General features: G+C 41.5%; 1 protein-coding gene across 1 annotated transcript in view; it reads right to left on the bottom strand.

Annotated features, from left to right (window-relative positions):
* Positions 1-17,846, bottom strand: part of LOC129829230 (unconventional myosin-Id) — a 128,308-nt gene extending 110,462 nt beyond the window's left edge. The window contains exon 1 of the mRNA XM_055890894.1: positions 17,146-17,846. Within this exon, the coding sequence (XP_055746869.1) occupies positions 17,146-17,240 (95 nt within the window). The 5' untranslated portion in view covers positions 17,241-17,846. The remainder of the gene's footprint in view (positions 1-17,145) is intronic.
* Positions 17,847-18,815: the final 969 nt, after the last annotated feature.

The raw sequence follows: 18,815 nt of genomic DNA on the forward strand, positions 1-18,815 counted from the left end.
TGCTGGAGAGCGAGCGAGAAAAGGAAGGAGAAATTTTTCAGAAAAGGCTATCCATGTGCTGGTGCTACCTCTTTCAGCTTTAGAAAATAATGCTGTAGGGAATACTGAGGTACTGAGGAAGCAAAAGTCAAGGAAATAGGGAGTGGGAGTACTGTATGCTAGGCTAGGGAGGGGTCTAAAATACTACCAAATTGTGCTGAAAAAGAGGAATGGAGTAGAGATGTCTGGCAGTGGTCTAGTTCAAAAACTCGGATGAACACAGTTTGCTGCTGAAATGTTGAGGATTGCATCAGACTCAGCGTAAGAGTATAGAGCTACCATCCTACAGGTAACTGCCAAAATAATCGAAACACTTGGCAAATGAGGGATACAAAGTACATTGAAAGCAGGTGCTCCTACACAGGCGTCGATCCTGAGTTAATGAAGCAATTAACATCCCATCATGCTTAGGGTCATGTATAAAAATGCTGGGCAAGACATTATTTTGGCTCCCAATGGATATGCCCCCATAGAGAGACATTGCACCAATCCACAGGGCACGAGTGGCCACTGAATGGTTTGATGAGCATGACAACTGTGTCAACCATATGCCATAGCCGTCTCAATATCCAGATCTCAACCCAATTGAACACTTAAGGAAGATTCTGGAGCATTGCCTGAGAATGTTTGTCACCACCATTGACAAAATGATGGAATTTCTCATTGAAGAATGGTGTTGCATCCCCCCCAAGAGTTCCAGACACTTGTAGAATCTATGCCAAGGCGCATTGAAGCTGTTCTGGCTCGTGGTGGGCCCAACACCCTATTAAAAACACTTTACGTTGGTGTTTCCTTTATTTTGGTAGTTGCCTGTACATTTGCAATGATCTTGTGGGGTGACATTGTCGAAGTCTCCTTCTAGTCACCTGCTTTCATCAACATCCATCCACCTTCTTCGCTGCTCTTGGCAAGAGGAACTTTCGGCTGGGCAAAGGCAAGTGAGAAGCAGAGAAACGGGACGAGTTCTGTGTCTTTAAATAGTGACTACCACTAAGGGGGGGGGGGGAACTTTAATATGAGGGTTTAGGATCTAACATTCCTGGAGGCTATGTGGCGTGTTATCGGCAATTTTTGTTTTTTAGCTCCAGGGTTCAGCAATGTCTGTCAGGACAACGTGTTCTCCTGGAGTTTGTTTTTATCAGGGAAAGAACAAAGGCTGAGAAATATGCAAGATCTGGCACAAGAAAAGACCCTTGGCCAAGTGCTCCCATACTGCATTAACTCAAATGGAACATGGTCTACCACCAAGCCATAAGACTCCTGAACATCGAATCAAATGGCTACCCAGACTATTTGCATTGCCCCTCCCCCTCTTTTACACCACTGCTACTCTCTGTTGTTATCATCTATGCTTAGTCACTTTAATAATTCTACCTACATGTAAATATTACCTCAACTAACCAGTGCACTCGCACATTTACTCTGCCCCAGTACCCCCCTCCTGTATATAGTCTTGCTATTGTTATTTTACTGCTGCTCTTTAATTACTTGTTACTTTTATTTCTTATTTGTATTTTTTTAAACTGCATTGTTGGTTAGGGGCTCGTAAGTAAGCATTGCACTGTAAGGTCTACACCTGTTGTAAAATTTGGTTTGATTTGGTCGAAGGCAATGTATTCCACAATTGGTAGCTTTTCTGACTCCTATAAACTCCACTCTATACTAGAAGAGACAGCGTGGTGTTGTATATTAGGCCGATCCTGTATCATGGAAAGAGGAAGTAGAACCTTTCACCTATCCCGTCTGCTTCTGCTCACTGCACCCAAACCGTGGAGACTTTGATCCCAGTGATTGCTCTGCAGGGAAGGAGTCACATGGAGGGAGTCGGGTTGCTATGTTTAGTGTCTCTCATCTCTTTCGACGATTCAATCTGCTGTTACGGCAGCAAATGAGCGTTTATATGCCTGAAAACGGGAGAAGCTGCCCGGCCCTATTTGTCCTGCACTTTAATAGTGACTAAATACTTAGGATACATAGCAGATACTGGGTTACAGTGGGGCTCAATGGTAGTTTGTGCCTGTCAGACACAGCAGACACAGTGTTATTGAGACCTATAGGCCACCTACACTGTGATTAAAAGCCAGTGGGAGCGGGAATTATTTTTGGTATCTCGGATTGTTTCGGCAATTCTCACATATAAACGTCATTTGTAGGAAGGATACATGACGTGTATTTTACATTTGTGTCACAAACCATTTTTGAGAAGAATCATGAAAGTGGACAGTTTAGGCCCTTTTCAGATATATACTCTTCCTTCCGTGAACCATTCATGATACAAACAGATCTTGGTGTCACTTTACCTTATAGTTCGCTCGAACGTATGGAGTGTGTCTTGATTCTGAAATACACATTTTCAAATTAATTTATTCAACAATAAAAAAAAAGTATGAATATCTCAAAACAACCGTTTTTTATTTTGTTAATTTAAAAAATGTTGTGTTTGGAACAATACAGGTCTTTTTTTCTGGATCAACAAGGGGCTTAGGTGTGTGGCAGGGGGCGTGGTTAAATTTACACTGAAGGCATCCCGAAAAACGCTTTCAAGGCTCGGTCTGCCCAAGTATTTCTTTAGCAGAAAAATCCCTGCGATATACTCTACAAGCACATAACATGTGGGCTCTATAGGCCAGACACAGTCTTACACACACAATTTCACAGAGAAAGCCTTTCCTAGCCAGAGATGCCTCTAACAACTCTCCCTGAGGAATTGGGAGGTGCTTTCATGCAGACGCAGTCCCACTCTGAGCAGGACGTGGAGCACCAGTCGTGTGTAGAGTAGATGAAAATCACATGAGAATATTCCTCATCGTATTATTTGTCATCTGAGTGTTATTCTTATTTTAATCTTGTCATCATAACTTCAGTAGGCCTTTAAATCTCAAGACATAGTGCCCTGTCAGCCAATATTCAGACTTAAGAGGGGAGATGCAGGAAGCCTTTAAATGTGAAGCCAGTTAAAGAGAAATGCCAATGCGAAGAGGCAGCTTTCCTGCTTCCTTTGCCCTCCTCCAGGCTCCATATTCTTGGCTCCTTCCTGTTCCAATCCCCCAAACTCCCTTCTTAGAGGAGTTCAAAGGGCAAACCAATTGGAACAAAGATAGAGACAGAATAAGAGTAGCTTTGAATACTACACGGAAAATACTGTAGTCACTAAGTCATGATGTCCCCAACAAGGGTTACCACCATCGTCATGTTTTGACTAGGTGGAAAGCATCAGATAAGGCTGGCAAGAGAAACGTGCATCCTAGACTAACCCGACCCAACACAACTGGGGCTGATGGGCAGGGTGACTATCACGCTAGTTATACGTGTTTTTCACGCAAAAAAGTACACATTTTCCAAGGAATATCTCTAGCTCTAGAACGAGGATGTAGGTTTGGGAGTCAGTGAGAGAAGAGGACAGTCTTAACTGCTGACATGGTGGAGTGGTTATCAGCTATTTAATCTGCAGTATCAGGGACTCCTGTTAGGAAGAATAAAAAAAAAAAAATGTTTTGGAAAACAATTACATTTAATGGCAGCGGTTTGCCAAAAAGTTTTCCTGCAGACCCAGTGACAGACAAAACAACACTGCCAAAGTTCCATATAGAGTGGTAGTGGGTGGCACCAACGACGCCAATTCCGACCAAATATTTTAGAGGACCTCCGCTTGGCTTCAGAAACAAAATGTTGCCGTTTTAAAGCTAATTTCCTGCAACTCTACACATTTTACCATAGCATAAGAACACTCAAACATTATACCAAAATCAATTTAAAAAAAAATATTGATTAGTTAGTTCTTTAATTTAAAATTATATAGCTCCAATATTTTCTCTACATACTTTATATCTGTTTTAAGTCATTTGAGGTTACACTGAAAACGCTTTATGTTCTGTTAAATTATGTTTTGGGCGGCAACAATTTAGTGCTAAATGAAGATGGGGGAAACACTGAGTGGGCTACACCAACAGAGATGTGTAGATAAAGATGTTCCAGAATCTGCCATGATTCTCTTACATTCGGCCTCTTATCTGCTGACTGGTCCGTTGAGGCAGAATTCCCAGGACCTTTACTGGAATTTCAGTTTCCATACAAAACGTTTCCACAAAGAGATTGGGCATCTGCTGGGGATATATTTAGGAAGTTCCTTGGCACTGTGCTCTCTGAGGCCAGACTGCTCGACTTCAAGTCAAACAAAGTAAATGTCAACTGGAGAAGCAGTCTGGGCCCGGGATTCATCATTGGAACCTTCGTAGGGGCATAATTAAATATCACAGCTGTTTCCCCACAACCATCCTTACATAAGTTTACTCATAGAACATTGCCTCCATCGTTAGATGTGTATTTTTTTACCGACATACAGAAGATCTCCGATAAACATTGAATCAAATAAACATCTGTCTCTCTGTGACCGCCGATAACTTCACAAGGAAGTTAACTACAAATACAGTGCACTCGGAAAGTATTCAGACCTTTTTTCAACATATTGTTACGTTACAGCCTTATCCTAAAATGGATAACATTGGTTTTCCCATCATCAATCTAAACACAATTCCCTATTTATGACAAAAAAGTTTTTTTGAAGTTTTTGCAAATGTATTATAAATAAAAAATGGAAATCACATTTACATAAGTATTCAGACCCTTTACTCAGTACTTTGTTGAAGCACCTTTGGCAACAATAACAGCCTGGAGTCTTCTTGGGTATGACGCTACAAGCGTGGCACACCTGCATTTGGGGAGTTTCTCCCATTCTCTGCAGATCCTCTCAAGCTGTCAGGTTGGATGGGGAGCGTCGCTGCACAGCTATTTTCAGGTCTCTCCAGAGATGGTCAATCGGGTTCAAGTCCAGGCTCCGGCTGGGCCACTCAAGGACATTCAGAGACTTGTCCCGAAGCCACTCCTGCGTTGTCTTGGCTGTGTGCTTAGGGTCGTTGTCCTGTTGGAAGGTGAACCTTCGCCCCAGTCTGAGGTCCTGAGCTCTCTGGAGCAGGTTTTCATCAAGGATCTCTCTGTAGTTTGCTCCGTTCATCTTTCCATCAATCTTGACTAGTCTCCCAGTCCCTGCCGCTGAAAAACATCCCCACACCTACCACCACCATGCTTCACCATAGGGATAGTATTGGCCAGGTTTCCTCCAGACATGACGCTTGGCATTCGGGCCAAAGAGTCCAATCTTGGTTTCATCTGACCAAATAATCTTGTTTGTCATGGTCTGAGAATCCTTTAGGTGCCTTTTGGCAAACTCCAAGCGGGCTGTCATGTGCCTTTTACTGAGTAGTGGCTTCTGTCTGGCCACTCTACCATAAAGGCCTGATTGGTCGAGTGCTGCAGAGATGGTTGTCCTTCTGGAAGGTTCTCCCATCCACAGAGGAACGCTTCAGCTCTTTCAGAGTGACCATCGGGTTCCTGGTCACCTCCCTGACAAAGGCCTTTCTCCCCCGATTGCTCAGTTTGGCCGGTCGGCCAGCTCTGTCTTGGTGGTTCCAAACCTCTTCCATTTAAGAATGATGGAGACCACTGTAACGGTCGTCGTGGGCTGAAGGAGTGGACCAAGGTGCAGCGTGGTACATGTTTATGATATTTATTTAACTCAGAACACTAAGAAAAAATAACAAAAATAGACCAACACGAAACAGTTCTGTCTGGTGCAGACACAAAGACAGAAAACACCTACCCACAAAACCCATGTGGGCAAGAGCTACCAAAGTATGGTTCTCAATCAGAGACAACGATAGACAGCTGCCTCTGATTGAGAACCAAACCCGGCCAACCAACAAAGAAATACAAAACATAGAACACAGAATGCCCACCCCAACTCATGCCCTGACCAAACCAAAATAGAGACACAAAAAGGATCTCTAAGGTCAGGGCGTGACAACCACTATGTTCTTGGGGACCTTAAAAGCTTCATAAATGTTCTGGTACCCTTCCCCAGATCTGTGCCTCAACACAATCCTGTCTCTGAGCTCTACGGACAATTGGGACAATTCCCAATTCCTGATTTTTGCTCTGACATGCACTGTCAACTGTGGGACCTTATATAGACAGGTGTGTGTCTTTCCAAATCGTGTGTAGTCAATTGAATTTACCACAGGTGGACTACAATCAAGTTATAGAAACATCTCAAGGATGATCAATGGAAACAGGATGCACCTGAGCTCAATTTCGAGTCTCACAGCAAAGGGTCAGATTTTTAATTTTTTTTATACATTTGTAGAAATTTCAACAACAAAAAATAGTTTTGGCCTTGTCATTATGGGCTATTGTGTGTAGATTGATAATCAATCTTAATCAATTTAGAATGAGGCTGTAACGTAACAAAATGTGGAAAAGTGAATGGGTCTTAATACCATTCAAATGCAATGTACATAGTTGCCAATGTATTTGCAATTGTTACAAACAAGTGAAGGATAAAAGTTGCTTCAAATGAAAACCGAGATGACTGCATTAAAATATAAATAGCCTATAGTATAGGCTAAGCCTATATTTAAATAATATTGAAATCAATTCCATGTTCATTCATTAGAAAGCAAATTACGGACTCCTCTTTGAATCCGCATATTTCTCCAAAGTTCAGTTGTCCGGAGTCTGTCAGGACCTAGGATCAATGGAGACACTCAAGTTTTTTAACTTCTTGAGGGCAGGGGAAGCTTTTTCACTTTCGGGAAAAATAGCATGCCAAAATTCAACTGCTTGCTACTCATCCCCAGAATATAAGATATGCATATTATTAGTAGATTTGGATAGAAAACACTGAAGTTTCTAAAACTGTTTGAATCATGTCTGTGAGAATAACAATACTTATGTAGCAGGCAAAACCCTGAGGACAAACCATTCAGAATTTGTATTTTTTTGATGTCACTGTCTTTTCAATTAGTTTTTTTAGAGACACCAGATTTCTAATGGACTTGTTTGCAGTTCCTACCGCTTCCACTGGATGTCACCAGTCCTTGGAAATCGGTTGAGGTTATTCCTTTGTGTAGTGAAGAAGTAGGGCTATCGTAAATGAGGGTCACATTAAGTAAATTTTTGGAGAGAGTCACGTTATGAAAAAAGTTGCGTCAGTTTGGTTTCGTTTTGTATTGAACACAGATCATCCCGTCTTCAAATTGATCGATTATTAACGTTTTAAAATACCTAACGTTGTATGACAAAAGTAGTTTGAAATGTTTTGGTAAATGTACATGTAACGTTTGATATATTTTGTAGTGACTTGGCGAAAGTTGGAAGCTGTGTTTTTCTGGATGAAACAGTCCAAATAAATTGACATTTTGGATATATATCGACCGAATTAATCAAACAAAAGGACCATTTGTGATGTTTATGGGACATATTGGAGTGTAACAAAAGAATTTCGTCAAAGGTAAGGCATGATTTATATTTTATTTCTGCGTTTTGTGTCGTGCTTGCAGTGTTGAAATATGCTACTCTGTTTGTTTACTGATGTGCTATCATCAGATAAAAGCCTCTTATGCTTTCGCCGAAAATCTTTTTTGAAATCTGACATGTTGGCTGGATTCACAACGAGTGTAGCTTTAATTTGGTATCTTACATGTGTGATTTAATGAAAGTTAGATTTTTATATCATGTTATTTGAATATGGCTCGCTGTATTTTCCCTGGCTATTGGCCGGTGGGACGTTTGTGTCCCACCTGCCCCAGAGAAGTTAATCCTGTATCTCTTGACACATTCATGAAAATAGTAATGGCCTCTAAACCTTCAAGCTGCATACTGGACCCTAATCCAATTAAACTACTGAAAGAGCTACTTCCTGTGCTTGGCCCTCGTATGTTGAACATAATAAATGGCTCCCTATCCACCGGATGTGTACCAAATTCACTAAAAGTGGCAGAAATAAAGCCTCTCTTGAAAAAGCCAAACCTTAACCAGGAAAATGTAAAAAACTTATCGGCCTATATCGAATCTCCCATTCATCAAAAAAAATGTAAAAGCTGTATCTGTCCACGTGCTCCTTGACCTTAGTGCTGCTTTTGACACTATCGATCACCACATTCTTTTGGAGAGATTGGAAACCCTAACTGGTCTACACGGACAAGTTCCTGCCTGGTTTAGATCTTATCTGTCGGAAAGATATCCGTTTGTCTCCGTGGATGGTTTGTCCTCTGACAAAATCAGGATTCCGTTTTAGGACCACTATTGTTTTCACTATATATATATATTCTACCTCTTAGTGATGTCATTCGGAAAACACGTCAACTTTCACTGCTATGCGGACGACACACAGCTGTACATTTCGATGAAAGATGTTGAAGAACTAAAATTGTTTACCCTGGAACCCTGTGTTTCAGACATATGGAAGTGGATGGCGGCAAAATATTTACTTTTAAACTCGGACAAAACAGAGATGCTAGTTCTAGGTCCCAAAAAACAACGAGATCTGCTGTTGGATCTGACAATTAATCTTGATGGATGTACAGTCGTCTCAAATAAAACTGAAGGACCTCGGCGTTACTCTTGACACTGATTTCTCTTTTGACGAACATATGAAGAATATTTCAAGGACAGCTTCCCCCCCCTATCTCTGTAAACGTTTTGTACAAAAACTATGCAGACATCCCTGTTTTTGTCACTTCTAGATTAGACTACTGCAATGCTCTATTCTCCGGCTACCCAAATAAAGCACTAAATAAACTTAGAGCTAAACACGGCTGCTAGAACCTTGACTAGAACCAAACAATTTGATCAAACAATTTGATCATATTACTCCAGTGCTTGCCTCTACACTGGCTTCCTGTTAAGGCTAGGGCTGATTAAGGTATTACTTAGAACTTACAAAGCATTACATGGGCTTCCTCCTACCTATCGCTTCGATTTGGTCCTGCCGCACATATCTATAAGTACGCTATGGTCACAAGACACAGGCCTCCTTATTGTCCCTAGAATTTCTAAGCAAACAGCTGGAGGCAGGAATTGTCATGGAATGGTCTGCCTATCCACCTGAGAGAAGCAGACTCGGTCGACCTTTAAGTCTTTACTGAAGACTCGTCTCTTCAGTAGATCCTATGATTGAGTGTAGTCTGGCCCAGGAGTGCGAAGGTGAATGACAAGGCACTGGAGCAAAGAACTGCCCTTGTTTTCTCTGCCTGGCCGGCTCCACTGGGATTCTCTGCCTCTGACCCGATTACATGGGCTTACTAGTGCTCTCCATGTCGTACCTAGGAGGGGTGCGTCACTTGAGTCAGATGTGATCTTCCTGTCTGGTTTTGCACCCCCTCGGGCTTCTGCGGTGGAGGAGATCTTCGTGGGCTATACTCAGCCTGGTCTCAGGGTAGTAAGTTGGTGGTCTGAAGATATCCCTCTAGGAGTGTGGGGGCTGTACTTTGGCAAAGTGGGTGGGGTTATATCCTGCCTGGTTGACCCTGTACGGGGAATGGGGCAACAGTGTCCCCTGACCCACCTCTGTCTCAGCCTCCAGTATCTATGCTGCAATAGTGCCCCTGTGCCGGTGGGCTAGGGTCAGCCTGTTATATTCTCCTGTCTTATCTGTTGTCCTGTGTGAATTGAAGTAAGCTCCCTCTAATTCCCTCTCTCCCTCCCCTCCCGGAGGACCGGAGCCCTAAGACCATGCCTCAGGACTACCTGGCCTGACGACTCGTCGCTGTCCCCAGTCCACCTGGTCGTGCTGCTGCTCCAGTTTCAACTGTTCTGCCTGCGGCTATTGAACCCTGGCCTGTTCACCAGAAGTGCTACCTTGTACCGGAACTGCTGTTTTCAAATCTCTCTCTACAGCATCTGCTGTCTCAAAGCCAATTTTGAGTAAGCATCTACAACCCTGCTGGTCATCTATGAACATTTTAACATCTTGAAGAACAATCTGGCCTTAATGGCCATGTACTCTTATAATCTCCACCCGGCACAGCCAGAAGAGGATCGGCCACCCTTCGAGCCTGGTTCCTCTCTAGGTTTCTTCCTAGGTTCCTGACTTTCTAGGGAGTTTTTTTTAGCCACTGTGCTTCTGCATCTGCAATGCTTGCTGTTTGGGGTTTTAGGCTGGGTTTCTGTATAACACTTTGTCACATTTGCTGATGTAAAAGGGGCTTTATAAATACATTTGATTGATCGATTCAATTGAGTTCTATTTTCCTAATTGTAGGCTACAGTCTATTTTCCCCCTCAATATATTTAATGATGTGTAATAACATGGGCACAATGATGTACCACATCTGCGATTTAGTGTATTATTGAGCTGTCTCAATATTTGCAGCCATACAGTATATACTGAACAAAAATATTAATGCAACATGTAAAGAGTTGGTCTTATGTTTCATGAAATTATATAAAAGATCTGAGACATTTTCCAAATGCAGAAAAAGCTTATTTCGCTCATATTTTGGATACAAATTTGTTTACATCCCTGTTAGTGAGCATTTCTCATTTGCCAATATAGTCCAGCCACCTGACAGGTGTGGCATATCAAGAAGCTGATTAAACAGCAGGATCATTACACAGGTGCTTGTGCTGGGGACAATAAAAAGGCCACTCTAAAATGTGCAGTTTTGTCACACAACACAATGCCACAGATGTCTCAAGTTTTGAGGGAGCATGCAATTGGTATATTAGCTACAGGAACGTCAACCAGTGATGTTGCCAGAGAATTTAATGTTAATTTATATACCATAAACCGCCTCCAACGTTGTTTTAAAGAATTTGACAGTACGTCCAACTGGCCTCACAACCACAGACCCCATGTAACCTGCCCAGGACCTCCACATCTGGCTTCTTCACCTGCGGGATCATCTGCGATCAGCCATCCGGACAGCTGATGAAACTGAGGAGTATTTCTGTCTGCAATAAAGCCCCTTTGAGGGAAAAAACTCATTATGATTGGCTAGGCCTGGTTCCCAAGTGGGCAGACCTGGCTCTCAAGTGGGTGGGCCTATGCCCTCCCAGGCCCACCCATGGCTGTGCCTCTGTCCAGTCGTGAAATCAAATCAAATGTTATTTGTCACATGCGCCGAATACAACAGGTATATACAACCTTAACGCAAAATGCTTACTTACAAGCCCTTAACCAACAATGCAGTTCGAGAAATAGATATAATTAAATATTTATTAAATAAACTAAAGTTTAAAAAAATCAAATAACTTTACATAACAAGGCTATATAAACTCAGCAAAAAAGAAACGTCCCTTTTTCAGGACCCTGTCTTTCAAAGAAAATTTGTTAAAATCCAAACAACTTCACAGATCTTCATTGTAAAGGGTTAAAACACTGTTTCCCATGCTTGTTCAATGAACCATAAACAATTAATGAACATGCACCTGTGGAATGGTCGTTAAGACACTAAACAACACCTTACAGACGGTAGGCAATTAAGGTCACAGTTATGAAAACTTAGGACACTAGAGGCCTTCTGCTGACTCTGAAAAACACCAAAAGAAAGATGCCCAGGGTCCCTGCACATCTGCGTGAACGTGCTTTAGGCATGCTGCAAGGAGGCATGAGGACTGCAGATGTGGCCAGGGCAATAAATTGCAATGGCCGTACTGTGAGACGCCTAAGACAGCACTACAGGGAGACAGGACGGACAGCTGATCGTCCTCGCAGTGGCAGACCACGTGTAACAACACCTGCACAGGAACGGTACATACGAGCATCACACCTGCGGGACAGGCACATGATGGCAACAACAACTGCACGAGTTACACCAGGAACGCACAATCCCTCCATCAGTGCTCAGACTGTCCGCAATAGGCGGAGAGAGGCTGGACTGAGGCCTTGTAGGCCTGTTGTAAGATAGGTCCTCACCAGACATCACCGGCAACAACGTCGCCAATGGGCACAAACCCACCGTCGCTGGACCAGACTGGACTGGCAAAAAGTGCTCTTCACTGACAAGTCGTGGTTTTGCCTCACCAGGGGTGATGGTCGGATTCACGTTTATCGTCGAAGGAATGAGCGTTAAAAAGAGGCCTGTAATCTGAAGCAGGATCGATTTGGAGGTGGAGGGTCCGTCATGGTCTGGGGCGGTGTGTCACAGCATCATCGGACTGAGCTTTTTGTCAATGCAGGCAATCTCAACGTTGTGCGTTACAGGGAAGACACCCTCCTCCCTTGTGTGGTACCCTTCCAGGAGGCTCATCCTGAAATGACCCTGAGGGCTAGGGCCATTCCCCTCCAGAAATGTCCGGGAACTTGCAGGTTTCTTGGTGGAAGAGTGGGGCAATATCTCACAAGAACTGGCAAATCTGGTGCAGTCCATGAGGAGGAGATGCACTGCAGTACTTAATGCAGCTGGTGACCACACCAGATACTGACTGTTACTTTTTGACCCCACCTTTGTTCAGGGACACATTATTACATTTCAGTTAGTCACATGTCTGTGGAACTTGTTCAGTTGATGTCTCAGTTTTTGAATCTTGTTATGTTCAAACAAATATTTACACATGTATTAACGCAGTTGACAGTGAGAGGACGTTTCTTTTTTTGCTGAGTGTACATGGGGTACCGGTACCGAGTCAATGTGCGGGGGTACAGGTGAGTCGAGGAAATCCATAGATTAGGGCCTACTGCATTTATTTCATTTGACTGATTTCCTTATATAAACAGTAAAATCGTTGAAATTGTTACATGTTGAGTTTATATTTTTGTTCAGTATATACAGAACCAGTAAAAAGTTTGGACACCCCTACTCATTTAATGTTTTTTCTTTATTTGTTACTATTTTCTACATCGTAGAATAATAGTGAAGACATCAAAACTATAAATAACACATTTGGAACCATGTAGTAACCAAAAAAAGTGTTAAACAAATCAAAATATATTTCATATTTGAGATTCTTCAAAGCAGCCAACCTTTGCCTTGACAGCTTGGCACACTCTTTGCATTATCTCAACTAGCTTCATGGGGTAGTCACCTGGAATGCATTTCAATTAACAGGTGTGCCTTGTTAAAAGTTCATTTGTGAAATTTCTTTCCTTGCTAATGCGTTTGAGCCAATCAGTTGTGTTGTGACAAGGTAGGTGTGGTATACAGAACATAGCCCTATTTGGTTAAAAAAACAAGTCCATATTATGGCAAGAACAGCTCAAATAAGCAAAGAGAAATGACAGTCCACCATTACTTAAAGACATGAAGGTCAGTCAATGTGGAACCAACAAGCGTTATGATGAAACTGGCTCTCATGAGGACCGCCACAGGAAAAAAGACCCAGAGTTACCTCTGCTGCAGAGGATAAGTTCATTAGAGTTACCAGCCTCAGAAATTGCAGCACAAATAAATTCTACAGTGTCCAAGTAACAGACATCTCAACATCAACTGTTCAGAGGAGACTGCGTGAATCAGGCCTTCATGGTTGAATGGCTGCAAAGAAACCACTACTAAAGGACACCAATAAGAAGAAACTTGCGTGGACCAAGAAAAACCCGAGCAATGGACATTAAACCGGTGGAAATCTGTCCTTTGGTTTGATGAGTCCAAATTTGAGATTTTTGGTTCCAACTGCCATGTCTTTGTGAGAGAGGGTGAACGGATCTCTGTATGTGTAGTTCCCACCATGAAGCATGGAGGATGAGGTGTGATGGTGCTTTGCTGGTGACACTGTCTGTGATTTATTTAGAATTCAAGGCACACTTAACCAGCACTGCTACTACAACATTCTGCAGCGATACACCATCCCATCTGGTTTGGGCTTAGTGGGACTATAATTTGTTTTTCAACAGGACAATAACCCAACAAACCTCCAGGCTGTGTAAGGGCTATTTGACCAAGGAGAGAGATGGTGCTGTAACAGATGACCTTGCCTCCCCAATCAACGCACTTCAACCCAATTGAGATGGTTTGGGAGGAGTTGGACAGCAGAGTGAAGGAAAAATGCTCAGCATATGTGGGAAATCCGTCAAGACTGTTGGAAAAGCATTCCAGGTGAAGCTGGTTGAGAGAATGCCAACAGTGTGCAAAGCTGTCATCAAGGCAAAGGGTGGCTACTTTGAAGAATATAAAATATATTTTGATTTGTTTAACACTTTCTTGGTTATTACATGAGACCCATTACAGAATGTCAAGTTATTTGTTTATTTGTGCAGAGACAAAAATTGGAGAGGCCACCTAGAAAAAAAGGTCTGTTGGTAAGCTATATTTCTAATATTCAGGAAACTAGATCCTGACGTCTGGTTCTCAGCCATTACCATAACATTATAAATACTTTCCATAAGCCTAAAAGTCTAAAACGTGACCATGTATGCTAAAATTCAGCCCATTGCCATTACTCCTCTATATCAAACAACTCAAGGTGTTCTTAATTGAAATGGTTGTCAGCAATAAGAGTGAGTTGCACTGTGATGTAGTCAAAGTTTTCTATTATATTGACAAGATATTCGAGTGACCGCTCTAACAATGTCCTCAAAGATGGAAGGAGGCGAGATCAGGTGGGATGAGTTGTACTCTAGCCAATGAGAGGGCAGATACATGTGTAAAGAACAGGCTATAGAGATAGATAGAGAACTCATCTTTGTATCTGTGCCATTATAGTGTCTGTGACAGCATGGGCAGCACCATTGAGGATTATAAAGCAGTACATTTTCATATTCATTGGCTGACTGCTCCCAAATTATAGGAATCCCCACCCAGTTGACTAATTTAAAATGGTGGAAGCCCTCAATGGCATATCCATGAGTCCTCTATCTATCTCTATGACAACAGGCAAATCTCTGATATAAAGTCTGGGTTTTTTAAGTTGACAAAATGCCACGTGTCCACTTATAATCAGAGCATTCGTAACAACCTAACCATTATGAAAGTTCTATTTGATCAAATAAGCCTCGTGTAGCAAATCAGTGTTGACCAAATTCAACACTCTCTCATTGACCTACATACAAAAAAAGATATATTTAAACCTCTCGCTTCCCCTCAGATGTAGACAAGATGTGCTCAGGAAAACAGACTACGGGGTCATTTCATTTCAGCAAGCCATGTCACCCACCATCTCAGATTTTTTTTCAATACTTTTTTTGCTGTTGTTAGAAACATAAGATAAGCACTCCGGCAATATTATTTTGCTGAAATATAATTTGATCTCTGAGAAATGAAGCAAACTGATTGCACCCAAATTGGCCATTTTAATTTATAGGATTCATACATATAATATTCAATCATTATACAACCTAACAACCGATTTGCCCCAAACTTTTTTCTAACAATGAGTAAGATGAGGAATTCAAAGAAATGGGTCAAAAGCCGCACATGGATATAGCATCAGCTCTGTGTCTGACGAGAACCCCCCCCCCCCCAAAAAAAATCTGTAAGTAACATCATTGAGTTGTCCATAGACTGTTTATTCCTTTACATTGAGGGAGGGGGGACAAAAAAAACTGGCAATATCTGGATGTTGGATGGGACATAAACCTAACAACTTCAATGACTCATTTCTCTGAACAGGAGAAAAATAAATCACAAAGAATAAGTTACATAGGATGAAGAAACAATACTCCGAGCCTCAGCTCCATACTACTTGTCAGACACACACAAACTGACACTGTATACTTTTTGTTGGGGTGGGATTGGTGTGGGACTTCGTTGTTGTTCGACCAGTTCTTTTGGATTCCTCATGTCTAAGTCATTGTTAAAAAAAAAAAAAAAAATCTGGTCCAAATCAAATGTTAGTTACTATATTTATTGAATATTATATTATAAATTAAAATAGCCAATTTGGGTGCAATTAGTTTCTTAGAGATCAAATTAGAATTCAACAAAATAATGTTGACGTAATGCTAATCGGATCTGTTTCTAACAACAAAAAACGATTTCAGAACAATCTGAGATGGTGGGTGTCGAAAATCCTTTCTTGTGTTTTTGGAGGTGGAACGACTCTACAATTGTTCATTGACTCATTTCACTGTATTGTCAAAAAAGCATTTGGGAGAATTCTACTAGAATCAAATCTGTCCATATTCAAGTAAAACAGGAATAGGCCTACTATTACATAAAAAAATGCCTCCCATCCACACGTCCCCACCCTGACATTAGATGGGGGTGGCAGAAACCACATGCAAAGTTGCATGCAGCTGCAGCAGAGGACAAGCACAGAGGGCCAGGGCAGTGAGTGACTTCAAATCTCTCCCACATTCACCTTCCCAAACTACATACCATACTTGGCATCAACCCACTGAAACCACTCAGGATGCAAAATAGCCCAGGGCGATCTGTTTGTTCAGATGATGCTTTTCAATGGGAGCACTGTGATTCTCTGGGTGGAGCCCCATTCACACACAGCATGGCTCATAGAATTACCAGTCTGACAAAGACAACATCTCAGAGGAATGCCCCTCAGTGTCCTGTCAGAACAGGTTCCAATAGGAAACAATGCCCATTGTTCGGTCTGACCTGCAGTGGATGAATGGTCAAAATAATAATGAATGCAAACAAAACATGAGGAATAGTTGTCACATGATACTACATTCCTGTAGTAAAAGGCCAAGAAATTAAAACTGCTGTTCCTTGTTTCATCAGCGAAATGACAATGAATAACTGGGACATCTATGACAAACAAAAGTTGCTCTGATTGATGTGCACTCCACAATGGAATGTGAATTCCATTCCAATTACACAGTCATTCAATAGTAGCTTATTAAGGGCTGTGGTACTGGCAGTCTGACAAAGCAAGCTAAACATAAACAACCCATACCATTTTCTTGTAAGGTGTGGCGTAAGAATGTAGCACTGCAAGTAAAACAGTTCTTAGTAACAATGAACCTCGAAATAACATTGCAACTCTGACCTGTCAAAATGAGCAGCAAGCACCTCTGGTGCTTGGAAACCACTCATACATACATTAGTCAGTCTCAGTCCCAAACACAAGGGTCCAAACTAATGAAAATAAAACAAGTATAATTATTTAGGCTTAATGCTATCAAAAGCATACTTCATACAAGGTAACATGATGTTTATGAACCACGCTGGTCCTTACAGTAGACTACAGTAGGCTAGGCTGCGCCTATATATATATATATATACAGTAGACTACAGTAGGCTAGGCTGCGCATATATATATATATATATATATATATATATATATATATATATATATATATATATATATATATATATATATGAGAGAGTATCATTGACACTGCAAAGGTGAACGACCGTGGACGCCACTGCCTACCTTAGCTTTAGGTTAGCCATGAATTCCTCCAAAGAAACGCTGTCCAGCAGAACAAAGTCAGCCTTTCCAAACTCCAGACTCTCGTGTTCTGCCATGTTGTATTTTGGTCCAAAAAATTCGGGTCAGAAAAAAAAAAAATTGTTGTAAAAGACAACTTCACTGCTTTGAAGCGAAGTGCTCCTCCGCGACACCAGGTAACTAACGATGGTGAGCTAGTCAGTCCGCCGATTCAAGCGCTAAATGATCGACGAGCATCGTCTTCGTTCATTTAAAATCAGCAGTACGCGTCATACATTGTTATTTTTTTGACTCATTTTGAGTGAGCTGAACAAATAAGCATGCTAGGAAACGACACAAAACAGCCAAACTAAACCAATAGCAAAACGTATATCTAATTATTTTATCTCAATACTCTACCCGGTGTGAAAAAGTCATGTTATTCCAGAATATGTATTCACATCCAGACAGACTTGTTGCTTTCGGTGAAAAGGGATGGTTACACTAACGCCTGTCCGTAGAGCCCTTTCCTTGAATTTCTCGTCTCGACTTTATACATACGAATGGAATCCTACCCGCCTCCCGACGCTCCTCCTTCTGAACTTGTCGCGTGTGTAAGTTTGAAAATATCACACAAATCCCCCAAGACCAATACTGAACAGTTTAATACATTTCTCGGGGATGGCGAGTCATTTTGACGAGTTCTCCAAAGAAAAGTCGGGTACGGTCACGGCCTCAAATGATGCCCTGTAATTATACAGCATAAGGAAACATTCATAGCCTACAATTTATCTTACATGCAGGCCTACCATTTGTGACATTGGGTAGTTTGTGTGTGTCAAAAAGAATAAGATGTAAAAAGACATAGCCTAATAAAGATATAACAGGTTAGAAATTGTTAAACTAACTCAACTCCGTCACAGAATTTGAACCACTAACTGACCATATCATATATATGATGAGGATGAACGTATGACAAAAACACTTTAGGCCTACTGAACGGAATTAGACCTACTGAACACTGCCAAAATAAACTCAATACATAGGTTTATGAGTGACAGCTGACGCTGCTGTACAATCTGGTTTATCACTTCACTGATGCTGCTGCAATCTGCCTACTAATGGCAATTGTATAAGCTAGTATGCCATCTTGTGTTTCAGAGAGGTATTAATTTATAATATCTTACTACTGTACTGTAATCGTATTCAAATGCAGAAGGCCTGTCTTAGTGACATACAACACATAATTTTACTCTGAACGTCACAGGCTGAAAGTATTTTTGCTGGTGCCTTTTGCCTCTCGGCAGTTCCACTGTAAAGGTATTACGCTTTGAATCAGATTGAAAATGTTTGCCAAACCAAAAACCCTGACTTCAAAGTTTAACAAACCAACTGTAAGCACAAGGACTACTTTGAACAATTTAACACAGAAATCTTCACAAAAACACATTTACTGGAATATCTGTGCAAATGCAAAGTTTGGTAACAGAATTTGGGTAAAATCTCCCTCGATTTTTTATGCAACCACAGCTTTGAATTAAGATTAAAAGATGTCTGCAGAAAGAATGGGGTGTCAGCTTTGACATGACACCTTGCTTTTGTGCATAAAAATGCATAACTATGGATATGAATATTATTCTCTTTATGGGGATGTATCCTGAATAAGTACACAA

This window comes from Salvelinus fontinalis, chromosome 30 (assembly GCF_029448725.1).
Source record: "Salvelinus fontinalis isolate EN_2023a chromosome 30, ASM2944872v1, whole genome shotgun sequence".
Lineage (NCBI taxonomy): Eukaryota > Metazoa > Chordata > Actinopteri > Salmoniformes > Salmonidae > Salvelinus > Salvelinus fontinalis.